The 16,108-nt window shown below is 35.7% G+C and overlaps 1 protein-coding gene across 1 annotated transcript in view; it reads right to left on the bottom strand.

Annotated features, from left to right (window-relative positions):
- Nucleotides 1–16,108, bottom strand: part of LOC125821027 (5'-3' exoribonuclease 4) — a 39,999-nt gene that overhangs the window by 1,351 nt on the left and 22,540 nt on the right. Inside the window, exons 14-22 of the mRNA XM_049500453.1 lie at nucleotides 13,360–13,430; nucleotides 11,848–11,976; nucleotides 11,633–11,709; nucleotides 11,499–11,539; nucleotides 11,312–11,386; nucleotides 3,116–3,267; nucleotides 2,916–3,020; nucleotides 2,720–2,795; nucleotides 63–145 (exon numbers count right to left, since the gene is read on the bottom strand). Coding sequence (XP_049356410.1) covers nucleotides 63–145; nucleotides 2,720–2,795; nucleotides 2,916–3,020; nucleotides 3,116–3,267; nucleotides 11,312–11,386; nucleotides 11,499–11,539; nucleotides 11,633–11,709; nucleotides 11,848–11,976; nucleotides 13,360–13,430 — 809 coding nt within the window. The remainder of the gene's footprint in view (nucleotides 1–62; nucleotides 146–2,719; nucleotides 2,796–2,915; nucleotides 3,021–3,115; nucleotides 3,268–11,311; nucleotides 11,387–11,498; nucleotides 11,540–11,632; nucleotides 11,710–11,847; nucleotides 11,977–13,359; nucleotides 13,431–16,108) is intronic.

Raw genomic sequence — 16,108 nt, 5'->3', positions numbered from 1 at the left:
CATAGTGAAAAGCAAAGACACCCAAATACCACAAGACACGGATAAGGAGGTCAGATTTTTACCTATCTTTGCCTAGATGGCGCCGGGTTCCATGATCTTCATGCCATAATACAGGAAAAGGTTTTATATCAACAGCTCTCAACATCTGCAGCACAAAGTTAAAAAAAGCTGCATTCACAATCTATATTTTTTATATTAAAAGCAGGAACTCCAATACTTAAAAGTTAAATTACCTATATTCGCTTATTATTTATTTAAATACCTTTATTTTAAAAACCTACAAATGGATACATATGTCTATTTTCCTTTTCTGAATAGTTGCCACTGTTTAGTTGCACCATTTTGATAAATTGAAACTAGCACAAGTTCATTTGGAATCGCACCAGAAAAATAAAAATAAAAATAAAACTGGAACAAGAATATCAACGGACATTTCAATAGGTATCACTTTGGTCTTCATATGACACTCTCTCACACTTCAATCTTCTTCTTCTTTGTTTCTGGTCCAGCTTCAATCTTCTTTATTAACACTTCATCAGATCTGAAATATTAATTTTCTTTCACCAAACTATTATCCTTTTTCCTTGGCTATTTTCTAAATCCTTTGCAGACATGATGTCTTCTTTACCAACTGGAGGAAGTTATATTTACACTATTTTTGACACCCTTCTGGTAAAGCTAAAGGACTGCTCAATGAAGAGAGATGGAAACTATCAATATTCCGAGTCAAGAAGAGAAGGCCTAGCAACCTGGTCTATGAACCACCATGCATTCCCAACATTATTACCTACTTTTGTTTTTGTAGATATTAAATTTCCATGTCAAATGCTCTCACTATATAAGAAGGCCAGATTACACCCCCTTCCTTCCTTGTATTTTACAAAATTCAAAGTAGTAACAAAATTGTGACTTGGATTTAAACAAAAACGGTAAAATACCTTTACCACTGAGATAGATAACTTCAAACGTTTATTGAAGAATCATATAAATATATTTGTTACAATTTGAGGGGAGAGTGAGTTTTGATTTTGAATTGACAACATTTAGTCTTATAAAAATAAATTTTTAGTCTTTCTTTTTTTGATGACAAGGGAAACCCGCAGCCGCTACCCTTTGGGTGAGCGCACAGGGTATAAATTTTATTTTATTTTTGAAACTGGTAACTTTAGTCTATATATCCACAGGTATACTACAACAAAAGTGTAGTTCCCCTTCAAAAGTGTTACAACTTACAGAATAAAATAGTCTTAGTCTAAACTGCTGCCTATAAACAATCTAGCACATCAAAGATGTCTTCTGTCCGAGTTAATATATCTTGTTTACACAAAAAATAGAAAAGAGCTAAGCAGTCCATCTTGATCTTCTGTAAGCTATTCTGCCAATTTTCAAAACTCCTGTTGTTTCTCTCTTTCCAGATTGTCCACCAAATAAATTTTCACAGGGTATAAATTTTTAGTCTTTCTTAAGCATATAAATTTTGAATAATTCATTTCTTGACAATTTTATGCATACTTTTATGAATTCTTTTTCAATTATTGCATGACACTGAATGGTTCACATAATAAACTATTTTTTTTCTTATTTCTTTTCCAATATTGGTGAAGTATAGGGAGTAATATTCTGCACAAGCTATCAAAATTCACAAAGAAAAAAAAGAGTTGAGAGGAACAAAAAAGAGAAACAAATGCAAAGTGAAGGAGAATTTGGAGTTATACTGTTGTCATCATTGTGTCAGTTCCTTTTTTTTCCTCATAGTTAGCCTTTTCTTTCATAAACATCAGCACTCCTAATAATGTGAAATACACATGTTAAAGCTTTAAAAGCACCTTTTAACATTTGAAAAATATATAACTTTAACCAACAAAGAAAAAAAAATACAGTTGTTAATTACAAATATGTATATTACTTATCTATTTCAAATAGTTTTGTTTGAACAACGAGGCTGGAGTTTGAAAATAAAATGCTTGGAGTTAAAGTTGAAAAGAAGATGAAATTGTGTTTGACATAAATTTTTCTTGGAGAAAAAATTAAATTTCTCTTCGTAAAATATAACTTCATTTGAGATACTCAAACAAGATTTTTTTAGCTTAAAAGATTCCATTTAAAAGTGTATTGAAATAATATACAAATTTATAAGTAAACATTGATTTGGAAATAATGTGTGTCTAAATGTCTTTATAACTCAAGCAAAAAATTTAAGTATGCATATGACAAAATACAACATTTTGCAGTACAAATTTTATAATAATGACATCAAATAAATGTGCAGAGAGAAGCAGCAATGCAGCCTATTCAACCAGGCATTGGACCTTTAATGGCGAAAGATGTGTGTCAAAATACATGAAAAAATGAACTGCCGATTAACTCATATTGAAGAAATATTAGAATGAAATAAACTCAAGCATCTACACTAGGAAAAGCTCAAAGAGTAGGCTTGTCTTTAATTTAAAAAAGTGGAGGGCATATGCTAATCAATAGCAGGAAACACCACCTAAATAACAACACTAACTAGATCAATTTGGAAGTAGAACCCAATTTACTAAGATACACGATAATTCCAGTAAAGAAACTGAAAAACTAATTACAGCACATACTCCTGTTAGATTATATATCTGTCATGAAATTAATGGTTAAGCAGTTTTATGATTTGGTTATTATTGTTTAAGAATGCTCACAAATGTACAACAGCAACTAAACAAATCATGGATCCTTCACAAACCTTTTTGGGCATAAATACTCCTTCTGGAGGCCGCGGAATGTGCTTATGAGGTGCTGGATTCAGAAAGGTAATATTTCTGGCCATAAAAGAAAAAAGAAGGTAAAAGAGGTACTTCCTCAAACAATTGAAATATTGAACATGTCAGTCACAATTTGAAAGAAGGGTAGAGGTCCAGAATTGCCACAAAGGAACTCACAGAATCTTATTATTTAAGATATCTTCCAATCCATTAAGTGGGGAAGGAACCCTCTCTCTCAGGCCATTCCTCTCAGATAACCAAATGAATCCGTTCATCCCACCGCTGTGGAAAAGGGAACAAAGGAGAGCTTGAGGAACTAGCAAACAATTGGCATAAAAAAAAGGTTGAAAATTTCAGCAGTAGACCAGATTACCAACCTCAAATTTGGATCAATTATCCATGGCCTTTGGGCCCCGGAGGGAATCATAACATTGTGATGATAGTACGAAATGATACATGGGGCCAAAGTATGGTGATGATGAACATAGAGCAAATCGAACATTACACTGTTCCTTAGTTGCTCCGTGTCCTGTAAAAATACAAAATGAGAATGACAAAAGAACAACTCTAATATGCATTACAATTATACACCTTCCAGCATTTACCACAGTTAAGCTCTGGGAAAACAAAAGGGATCAATGGATACTCATGACCACACTAAACTCCCATGAAAAATCCTCTTAAATGTTTGAAATCATTGTTTGCTTATGGACAACAAAGGAAGGTAAAAACAAATTGTTTAAGGACTAATACGTTGAAAAATAACAATGAACATCCATGTTAAACTACAACCATTGCATCTTTAAGCAGCTATTTAGGTTAAAATAGTGCAATAAATAGAAATACTACGATCCGTGAATTCTAGCGCCACACAAATGGAGACAATCAGAGATAGCCATGGTGAAACATACAGCATTCTGCCGTAGTAATTTCGATGGAACATGGGAAAGCTATAAAACTGTATGCAGTTTGTTAGAATCTTGAAGATCTTCTAGAATATTCTAGGATCCTGTAAATATAGTATAGTTTGATTTATCTTGTAATTATGTATTTTGATTCTATATCCTTTCTAAGAATATGTACACAGCTAATTCATTAGAGGAAAAATATTCCAAGGAGACATTATGCATATCAAATACCATAATATCGAAACCGCAGGATCAAAGTTTCGGTTTCGGTATGGTAATTCGATATTTACCATACCATGCCCAGCCCTAATCCTGTCTACTTTTTAATCTCTTTTTGGCTAACATGTTAACCGGAACAAAATGTCCTTATATCCGGCCAACATAGTAGGCTGCCACGTGGGGACTTTTCCAACAAAATATTTGTGGATGCCCTTGGGGCTAAGAATTAAGTCAAAAAAGATATGCAATGTGGTTACTTAGAGATGTGATAGAAAGTTAGCAAGGTGAAAAATCCAGTATTTATTCTTAGGAGGAAGATTAACACCTATTTTTTGAAGAAAATTTGTTTTTTGAAGATAATGAAGATTGGCACCTATTAACTCAGTTTTGAATGCTCTCCCCACTTACATGATGCTTGCATTTACAATTTCTAGAAGAAGGGTAGAAAATAAATTAGACAGCTAAGGAGAGATTTTTTTGGTAAGGCAACAAGGTGAACAGAAGTATCAATCCAGTGAAATGGGAAGTCGTAACTCTAAGCAAGAAGCAGGGCACTATAGGTATTAAGAATCTGAGTTTAAACTCAATAGAAGTTGTGAGAAATATATGAGAAGAATATTATTGAATTGTTGTTGTTTACATTATTACATTGAGACCCTATTTATAGACCCTAGAATACAATCCTTTACCAAGTAGGATACTATTTAGTATTCCTATTTCTATTTCTATTCCTATTCTAATAGGATTGTATAAACTTATTCCTATTCTAATAGGATTGTATAAACCTATTCGTATTCTCACACTCCCCATCAAGCTAGTGCATACAATTCATGTACCTAGCTTGTTACAAATGTAATTAACACGAGGACCGATGAGGGGCTTGGTGAGATATCTGCAAGTTGATCACTCGACTTCACAAATTTGACAATCAATCTCAATGGGCTTGGTCTTCTCATGAAATACTGAATTTGATGCATTATGCTGATAAAACAGAGTGATAAAATTACAGTGTTGAACTTCCCAAACCAAGCTTGCAAAGACTATTTCAGACCATAGAGTGACTTACGTAATCAACATACAAGGCTACTAAACTCCCCCCTGAGCAACAAAATTAGGTGGTTGCTCCATATAGACTTCTTCACAATGCAACGGTCGCCGAAAGTGCTCAAAATCTAGTATAAAGTGTATGGATCATGTTGGAATCAATAGACGTGTCAATATTTAACAAGAAAGTCACCGAAAAACTGGCCGGAACATGCTCATATGCCGGAGTATTAGATTTGATGGATAAAAGTGGTCACAATCTAAGAAATAAAATTATATGGGTAGGGTCGGAATTATGTCACCACCCAACTAGAAAATAGAAATTATATAGGATAGTTCGAATTGATGGAACGACCTCCATTGAAAAAGAGAAATAATATGGGTAGGGTCGGAATGATGACACGACCCTACTGAAAAAAGAAAATTATATGGGTAGGGTTGGAATGATGGCACAACCCTACGCAAATCAGATTTGAGGAGTCACCGGAAAGACGAATGGAACTATGCAAATCAAATCTGAGGAGTCACTGAAAAGACACATGATGCTATGCAACTCAGATATGAGAAAATAGTTCGGAAAAATCTACGATACTACACAAATTAAATATGAAAAGTAGTCCGGAGAGATGCACGGTGCTACGCAAATCAGATATGCAAAAAAGGTAGTCACCGGAAGGATGACACGGTGCTACAAAAATTATATATGAAAAAGTAGTCACTGGAATGATGGCACAGTGCTACACAAATTAAATATGACAAAGTAGTCACCGGAAAGATGGCACGGTGGTACGAGTTAGATATAAGAAAGTAGTCACCGGAATGATGGCACGGTGCTTACATAAATCAAATATCAGAAATAGTCACCGAAAAGATACACGGTGACCCAACTTTTGCTAACATAATTGTTGGCCCAGACGGGTGGCATATATGAGTAATAGCCGCCCGCCAGCAGCGGAAACACTTTGATTGTTTACTAAGATCGTAGAGGCTCTGATACCATGTGAGAAATATATGAGAAGAATATTATTGAATTGTTGTTGTTTACATTATTACATTGAGACCCTATTTATAGACCCTAGAATACAATCATTTACCAAGTAGGATACTATTTAATATTCCTATTTCTATTTCTATTCCTATTCCTATTCTAATAGGATTGTATAAACTTATTCCTATTCTAATAGGATTGTATAAACCTATTCGTATTCTAACAGAAGTTTTCCGCAAAAAGGCTATGGAAGTTCAACAAATGATTTGGCACTATGGAGAAATTTCATCACACAGAAATATGGAATGGAAAATCATTGCATCCCGCAAGCCAAAAGTTTGACTTGAACCTACGTTTGCTAAGAGAAGAGAGAGAAGGGAAAGATAACTCACAGAAAGAAATTCTTCCGACCACGGAATTGAATACAAGACAGACTTTGATCAGGTTCTTTTATCAATTTCCTAGACCTTGCTTAACTTATTGTTTCTTAAACCAGCTGCTGATAGATCTGATCGGATACCGGACACACAAGAACCTAATCCGTGAGGAATGCATGGTTCTATGGAACCTCAATCTCCACAGGTTTATTAGCTAAATGGCAATTGGCACATAAAATACACCCAATCACTTCTCGTAAATTATTATAACCCTGTTGGAGAGAACTTAGGCAATTCACTTCGAGTACAAGGAAGTCTGGTGGTAGGACTTCCTTAGGGCGTATTACCGTTTTTCACTGAGGGGGTGAACCGAAGCTATTGCGGCGAAGGATTGATCGAAAATGAAGCACTCTTTTCCCGAGTGGAGCTTCTTATGCCTAAATGCAGCAAGCCCCAAGAGTAGTTGAAGTTTCGAACAAATAAGAAGTTTTCAACGAAGGGGTCGAAGGTTGAGCTTGCAATAATCCAAAGGATGCGCAAGACCCCTTCAATCTCGCCCACATGTTAGCTAGCTTGTACTATTGCTCGCCTGCGTAACCTGAATTCTGGCAAGCGCTACGCTAACCTAGCTAGAGCTACATCTTGCTAACATCGTCTGAATTGTCTCGCATGCTCTACATTCATATGGAAAACCCACATCACCTTCGTCTCCCATCGCAGTCGCCTTCTTCATATGGCAATTGGCCAATTGCTACCCGTCGTTTGCACTACGTTGTCAATAACCTAAGAAGTCAGAAGATCCTATGGAAGCAGTGTGAGGAGAACAATTAGAAATCAGTGGCAAGAATTTTTGGGCAAAGTGAAGATCATCGTGGGTAGTGGGAGAAAGACTGACTTTTGGAAGGATCACTGGATTGGTCTTAATGGTTTGAAGTGCACCTTCCTTGATCTATATTTACTGAGTTTCCAAATTCATGCTAAGATAGATAAAATCTGGAGTTAATAAGGTTGGGATTTGAATTTCAGAAGAGCTCTCAATGATTGGGAAATTTAGAGGTTTACCTCAATGCTTCAGCCATTGGTGGTACAATTGAGATGTGAAACAAACTTATATAGATGTTGAACAGCAAAGGAAAATTTTCAGTGAAGTCTGTTTACTGGCATATGAACCACAGAAGCCATCAGATTGCGATTTGGCCTTGGAAACTTATTTGCGGAGTTAAAATTCCAGTGAAGATATCTTGTTTTGTCTGGTTGGTGGTAAGCAAAGCATGCCTAGCTCAAGAAAACTTACAAAGAAGTGGGTTTCACATTTGTTCAAGATATCTATCATATGAACAGAAAAGTGAAAGTAATGAGCACTTCTCCTACACTGTAAGACAACTATAAATCTATGGCACGTGTTCTGTTCTTTTGTATATTGGGGATAAAATGTGTTATGCCTAGCTCCACCCTAGAACTTCTGAGCAATTGGAAGAATGTGGGGAGAAGCAGTGAAGAGGATTGATGGTAGGTCATTCCTGCTTGCAATTGGCGGATAGTTAGGAAAGAGAGGAACTCAAGATATTTTATTTTTTTTGACAAAGGTAACAGTTTTGGGTATTATTATTTAGCACTAAAGGCGGGGATCCCAAATTTACATCATGGAGCTACATACAATTGCGTGTACTTAAAACAAAACTAAACTAGATCCTACTTCATCTTACAAAGGACCTAGGATATCTCTAACCGCTATAGGGTCATCTACATACTCCGAACTACACCAATAGCAAAAAGTGATTATGCAGTTCATTTTGAAGACACTACCAATCCCAAATCAAGAAAAATAGGTTACATTGTTTTAGTTTGTATTTTTTTAGTGGAGCAATACATAAGCTTATGGGTTTTGGACAGGAGAGTAGGACAACCCTTATACTTCTCAATGTTTGTGAAGTTAGACAACTGAGCATCAATTTTTTATTAATACAAATGGTTACCTTAATCTCTGTGAGAAATATAGGAAAAGAGTATTATTGAATTGTTGTTGTGTCTACATTATTACATTGAAACCCTATTTATAGACCCTAGAATACAATCATTTACCAAGTAGGATACTATTTAGTATTCCTATTTCTATTTCTATTCCTATTCCTATTCTAATAGAATTGTATAAACCTATTCCTATTCTAATAAGATTGTATAAATCTATTCTTATTCTAATAGGATTGTATAAACCTATTCTTATTCTAACACTCCCCCTCAAGCTAGTGCATACAATTCATGTAACCTAGCTTGTTACAAATGTAATTAACACGAGTTCCGATGATGGGCTTGGTGAGATATCTACAAGTTGATCACTCGACTTCACAAAATTAACAATCAATCTCAATGTGCTTGGTCTTCTCATGAAATACTGAATTTGATGCATAATGCTTATAAAACACAGAGTGATAAAATTACAGTGTTGAATTACCCAAACCAAACTTGCAAAGATTGTTTCAGACCATAGAGTGACTCACATAATCGACATACAAGGCTACTAAACTCCCCCTAAGCAACAAAGTGCTCAAAATCTAGTATAAAGTGTATGGATCATGTTGGAATCAATAGATGAGTCGATATTAAACAACAAAGTCACCAAAAAATTGGTCGGAACATGCTCATACGCCGGAGTATTAGATTTGATGGCTGAAAGTGGTCACAATCTAAGAAATAAAATTATATGGGTAGGGTCGGAATGATGTCACGACCCAACAAGAAAATAGAAATTATTTAGGATAGTTCAAAGATGGAATGACCCCATTGAAAAAGAGAAATAATATGGATAGGATCGGAATGATGGCACGACCCTACTGAAAAAGAAAAATTATACAGGTATGGTTGGAATGATGGCACAACCCTACGCAAATCAGATTTGAGGAGTCATCGGAAAGACTAATGGAACTATGCAAATCAAATCTGAGGAGTCACTAAAGAGATATGATGCTATGCAACTCAGATATGAAAGTAGTTCGGTAAAATCCACGGTACTACATAAATTAAATATGAAAAGTAGTCCGGAGAGATGCATGGTGCTACACAAATAAGATATACAAAAAAAGGTAGTCACCGGAAGGATGGCAAGGTGCTACACAAATTAAATATGAAAAGTAGTCACCAGAAAAATGGCACGATGCTACGCAAACCAGATATGAAAAAGTAATCACCGGAAAGATCACACGGTGCTACACAAATTAAATATGAAAAAGTAGTCACCGGAATGATAACACGGTGCTACACAAATTAAATATGAAAAAGTAGTCACCGGAATGATGGCACGGTGCTACACAAATTAAATATGAAAAAGCAGTTACTGGAATGATGGCACGGTGCTACACAAATTAGATATAAGAAAGTAGTCACCGAAGTGATGGCACGGTGCTACACGAATTAGATATGAGAAAATAGTCACCAGGAAAGATACACGGTGACCCAACTTTTGCTAACATAGTCATTGGCCGGACGGGTGGCATATATGGATAATAGCCGCCCGCCGGCAGTGGAAGCTCTTTGATTGTTTACCAAGATCGTACAGGCTCTGATACCATGTGAGAAATATAGGAAAAGAGTATTACTGAATTGTTGTTGTGTCTACATTATTACATTGAGACCCTATTTATAGACCCTAGAATACAATCCTTTACCAAGTAGGATACTATTTAGTATTCCTATTTCTATTTCTATTCCTATTCCTATTCTAATAGAATTGTATAAACCTATTCCTATTCTAATAGGATTGTATAAATCTATTCTTATTCTAATAGGATTGTATAAACCTATTCTTATTCTAACATCAAAAAGAGAGAGAGAGAGGAACATCCAAGTCTCAATTCAACTATTCGTCAATCAAATCTACTAGAACTTGAAGCAGTATTAACTTTTGGGCACATAAGTGGTGGGGGGAGAGAGTTGAGGGAAGTCTTCCCTAACATATACAGAGTGTTTTGCCAAAGAGAGATGACGATTCAGCAGATTCGTATGTCACACAAGGGGGTAATTCACTGGGATTTGAGATTCAAAAGGAACCTTCAGGAATGGGAGATGGAAGAATTTCACAAATTGACTGAGATTTTGTCTGGGGTGGATAATCCAGCAAACATTTTAGATGCTTGGAATTGGCGGGTGAGTGTAAATAGTTTGTTCACTGAGTTTTTATTGGTGAGAGGGGAATGCACTTTCCCTCATGACTCCATTCGGACACCTAGAGCACCAAGAAGGTGTATTTTTTTATGTGGTTGGCAGCAAGGGATATGATCTTAACTGCAGAAAATCTGATAAAGAAGAGGATCAAGTTGGTGCTTCATGTGTAAGAGCTCGAGCAAAAATGTAGATCATCTTCTATTGCACTAAAAAGTGGCTAATAAGTCATGGAGGGTAGTTCTTAATTTGTTTGGATGAAATGGGTGATGCCCAGTGAAGGAGGTTTTACAAAGTTGGACCAATAAGAGGGGGAAGAGAAGACCAAGGGCTTGGAGTGTTTCCCCCTTAGCAATCATGTGGGTTATTTGGAAAGAGAGAAATAGGAGGGCTTGTGAAGGGTTGGAACAAGATTTTGTAAAAATGCAAACTAGTAAGTTGTCTCTAGTTTCTTTTTGGTGTACTTATGATGTCCCCATTTGTATAGAGGATTGGATCTCTTACTTATGATGTCCCCATTTGTATAGAGGATTGGATCTCTTTGTCGAGACCCATATTTTGGTGTAGGTTCTCTATATGGCTTGTACACAGAATTTCCACAATTGTCAATAAAATTATTTAGCTTATTGAAAAAGAGAAAAAAAAACTACTAGAGCTGCATGTGTCTCGTGAAAATGATGCTTATAGCAAGGACGGAATAATCAGAGTAACCAAAACGGAGGCAACATAAATTGAAGATGGAAAAACTAGTTGTACTTAAACTACTCTCTTTTATCCTCTTAAGGCAATCAAGTTCACCATCTTTACAAATTTAAAAGTAGATACTATTAACAACAAGACCCAAGACAGTAAAAGGTCTAAAATAATTTTTTGTTTTCATACCGTTAACGTGTCTTCAAGCTTCTTTGTTTCAGCAAGTAACTTTTTCTCATCGATGAATGGCAATTTTACAACAGCCTATTTCACAGAGGAAATAACAAGTAGTTCAGAGATATCAAACTTTCAAATAAGTGAACATCTACAATCATCTCGAGAACCACTTAACCTACGAAAATTGTTGTGAAACTACCTGCCATGCAAAACGCTTCCCATTCATGTCAAGTTCAAAATCTGCATTCACAAAAGAATTTATGATGAATGATTGACTTCGGAACATAAGAGAAATATAGTAAACTGAACTACAGTAAAATGTTGACATCACACCTGTTGGGTAAAAATCAGAAATTGGTGATGAAGGATCCATCATTAGCATCCTGTACTTTTCAGGAAGAGCTTTTGCACTGCAGGACAGGTGAAGAGGGAGACAAATACAAAGAACCACAAATAACCACCAACTTAGAGAAATAGTCAAACACAGTATAAAAGATGTTTCCTTTGAAATTTCCTTCAATACAGAGTATAAAGAGCCTAAAGATAACCTTGCAGCTGGTAGAACACCCATTAGCTGATCGAAGGGCTTAAATGGTTCCCCTGGGAAAAAAGTAATTTCCAAGTCTGCTAGACCTTTGAGATCAGAAGCAAATGGAGCGTAATGATACGGGTAAAACCTAAAAAAGAAAAGTGACGTCATAAGTGCACATTTCCACTTGAACCATCAGAAAATTAGAAAGGACAAAGAAATGTTTAGAGTAACTAAGTTTCTCCCTCTATCCCAATTAATATGAACTCTTCTGATTCTGGGACAGCCAAAAATGTTTGACACCATGCCACTAATTGTATTATACATTACGAATTTCAAAACTTTTGAGAATTCAAATTCACTTTTATTATTCAATTTTTGAACTTTGATGTGATGTTTTCTCTACCAAACTAATCTCACACATTACTTTAATATGTTTTCCACTACCACTAGTACAATCAATCAAGTAAAATAGCATTTTCAATTGTGTCGAATCTAACGCTGCCATATAAAATGGAATTAGCCGATAATTTTGAATCAAGTATGAAGTGGTCTTGTCCCCTATTGTGGGATTATACCGAGTATGCTGTTGTTGTTATAATTGTATGGAGTGGCATTGCCTAGTGGTCAATTAAGTGGATATAAATCTTAGACCAGGATTGAAATCCCAAAAAGTACACTAGCTGATGCTCGCAAGTTGACTTAGAAACTACCATTATCACCAAAAAAACACTTCCGACACAATAATGAAGCATAAAAAGTAGGAAGAAGAGAGGTCCCCCCTAGACCCCAAGCCCCTCACACCCAATTTACAAAAAGAAAAGAATGACTAAATGGATAATAAAAAATTTGACTAGTATACTACAAAAGGAGGTGTTGCTTATGCAAGGAGGCGGGTGAAGATAGAGATCATCTTCCTCTATATTGCAGCCTGGCCACAAAACTGTGGTGGGATATTATTAGTTGGTTTTGTATTTCATGGGTGATGCCTAGATCTGTTAAGGACTTGTTGTTTAACAGGAAAGTTGGAAGAATAAGGAAAATGCGCAGGGCCTGGAATTTTGCTTCTGTAGCTCTGATGTGGATTATTTGGAGAGAGAAACGGGAGAGCATTTAAAAGGGTAGAAATGAGTTTGGGTAAGTGTTTCTGATCCCTTATTTAATGTTTGTGCACCCATGTAGCTCCTGGTTGTAAAGAGCAATGGGTGTCTTTTGTAGATAACCATCTCTTTCTGTAGGTTCTTCACTTTTTGGTATACCTCTAGCATGCGGCTGATTTTGTCCTTGTTGATTAATGAAATTGTTCACTTGATCACAAAAAAAACAAAAAAGGAGTCATACAGAGCATCCCTACAAGGATAAGTACAATTGTCAAACAGTAATCAACATCATATATGTAGCACACTGCATGCATAAAACAGCAGCTCCATCTATTTACCACAATGTACTCAATGAAGCAATAGTTACACGAAGAAAGGCATAAAGATGAAGTAGAAAATACTATTTATTTAAATCCAGGAAAACAACAAACCATTGCCACGAGCAAACACCTTGGTAGTAATACCGGCAAACCCAACATAATCCTTCCACATACTTCTGAACCTGAAATTTTGAGATTAATCATCTAATAGTTTTGACAACAGAACTCAGTTTCTCTATCATCTTACTAGCTACAGGATGCAAAATGATGTTTATCTGCAAAAGAAAGGAAGGTGTGAAGAAGGGAATTCTCCTTTCCCTCCTGACACATCTATCCAAGTTGGACATAAATGACTACAGCATCATTACATGTAAATACAGGCCCCAAAACCACAGAGTTCACAAAGAGGAAAATGGGATCTCTAAGCACAAGGGCACTTACTCCACTAATGAGCATTGTGGTGCAACAAACGAAGCTTTTAAAACTCTAAAGGGAGAGCTCAAGTAAAGTGGGAGACTGTAGATAACAACTTATCTAGATGTTTATTGTCCTTATTTCAGTTTATTTTACTTTATTGTGCTTCTTTGGAACTAGATGTTACTTATTCATCCTTTATTTTTTTTAATTACTCTTACTTCCAACCAATTGCAATTGGTTGGATGGTGAAACACAGTCAATTGTGCTTCATAAAGGTAAATCAAAGCAGGCTCATTTGAAACTACAACAAAACAAGTGCATAATTTCATAGGTGTACGAAAACAAGCCAATAGTGGTCTTTAAAAAAAGGTTTTACAGGGTCAAGATATTGCATTCCAAAATTCACGCAAGCACTAATGTGCAGCAAGAGTAAATTAACGGCATGCACTGTGGATAAGAAAACAGAAAGAAGTTGTAGATGCATTATAGGTCAGAAATTGTATTAACTTTCTTTCACCCAATGATTTTTGCAACTGAACTTATCACTCTCAGAAGTTGTAGATGCAACATATTTATCTGCTTCTTTACAATTTTTCATGTGTATATAAAGTTTGAGCCAAATGAATGAGTTCGGTAAAATCCATAATTATCACTGTAGATCCACCACTGACTGTATACCAAGAAGTACAGAGACATACAAAATAATATGGTTCACTACAAGGACATACAATAATCAATAGAACCCGAGACATCATGCATGCACCAAGAGGAAACCAAAAACAAGAGGCTACTCCTCAAATATACAAAGTCACTCTCTATCTTCCAAATGTTCTTTTATTTTTCTCTTTCCATATTATACAGTAACATTAAGGGGTCACTTGGTTTACAAACAAGTTATGAGGGGATCGGCAATACACGGATTACTAATGCGGAGACTGTAATGTAAGAGTTAGTAATTGATGTTAGGCCAAATATATGAGTAATCTAGTCATTATTTGCCTCACATTTAGTACTTTTAATTGCCTTTTAATATGGATTTTATCACTTGGAGCGTATAATGGTGTTTTTTGATGTGTAGTATTTAAATGAAGAAGTTGAGCTAAAATGGATGTATTTGTTCTTCGATTTGTTGATTTGTTGTTGGTGTTGATTTGGTGTTCCTTCATAGCTTTATTTTAGTCAATCCCAGTCCCTGTTCTCGCGTTTTGCCTACTGTTTATTGCATATAAAAATTTTGCTTACTGTTACTGTATATATTATATATTGTATTGTTCCGTTTTTCTCATTGGTTCTAAGTTACTTGTTTTCTTCAAGATTGGGTTGCATTCACAGTATAGTGATCCTGTCTCCAATTTCTTGATCTATATTCTCTTTCTCCCATAGCATACTTTGTATCGTTGTTCTCTTTTATTGATTTGCGGTATAGTTCGGGTTCTTACTTGCTTCGTCCTGATTTACAGTATAATTTGGAATTATTGCTTGTTATCTTGCATTTCAGACTATACACTTGATTTAGTATCCCTTGGTAAATTCCTTTGTAGTTACACCTTATTTGGTGGCTTCGGTGAACGATGATAGATTAGGGTCATGTCTACAGTTGAAGCTGGGATTGAGGGGAAGGGGCAGTAAGTGGGTTAAAGGTTCTCCTAGATTGAGAATAGGGTCTTGGAATATATGGTCTTTGACAGGGAAGTACATAGAGTTAGTGAAGATTCTAAAAAGAGGAGGATTAATATAGCATGTGTCCAGACGACCAAATGGGTAGGTACCAAGGCTTGGGATGTTGATGGTTTTAAGTTGTTGTATTCAGGCTCGTGAGATAGGAATGGAGTAGGCGTTTTAGTAAACGAGGACCTTAGGGAGCAAGTGGTGGAGGTTAGGAGGATCAATGATAGGATGAGGACGATTAAGCTAGTCGTTGGAAGGTTTACTTTGAACAATATTAGTGCTTACGCGCCTCAGGTGGGCTTGGATGAGGTGGTGAGGGGTACACTGAGAAGTAAACCGAAAAACAAAACCAAATTGAACTGAATTCTAATTTGGATTGATTTTTTAGTTTGGTTTTGGATTAATAATTTACTTTGTTTGGTTTTTTGGTTTGGTTTCGGATTTAGAAAAATATAATCGAAAAAACCATATATATATATATATATATATATATATTCATTTTCAAATTGCAAATATAACTTTGATTATGTTTCTAATTATTGACATAACCGAATAACCAAACTGAAAAGAAAAAACCTAACCAAACAAAATTTATTTTGGTTCGGATTGTGGGTTACACTTCTTCAAAACCAAAAAAACCAAATGCACACCCCTACTGAGAAGATATTTATTGACGAGATTTGAATGATCACATCAGGGCAACATCCAGTGGTTTTGACGATGTGCATAGAGGCTTTGGTTTTCGGGATAGAAATAGAGGTAGGACCTCGCTCCT

This window comes from Solanum verrucosum, unplaced genomic scaffold, assembly GCF_900185275.1.
Source record: "Solanum verrucosum unplaced genomic scaffold, falcon-dt-bn FXZP01000050.1, whole genome shotgun sequence".
Classification (NCBI taxonomy): Eukaryota; Viridiplantae; Streptophyta; class Magnoliopsida; order Solanales; family Solanaceae; genus Solanum; species Solanum verrucosum.
This window is presented reverse-complemented; position numbering and strand designations above follow the sequence as displayed.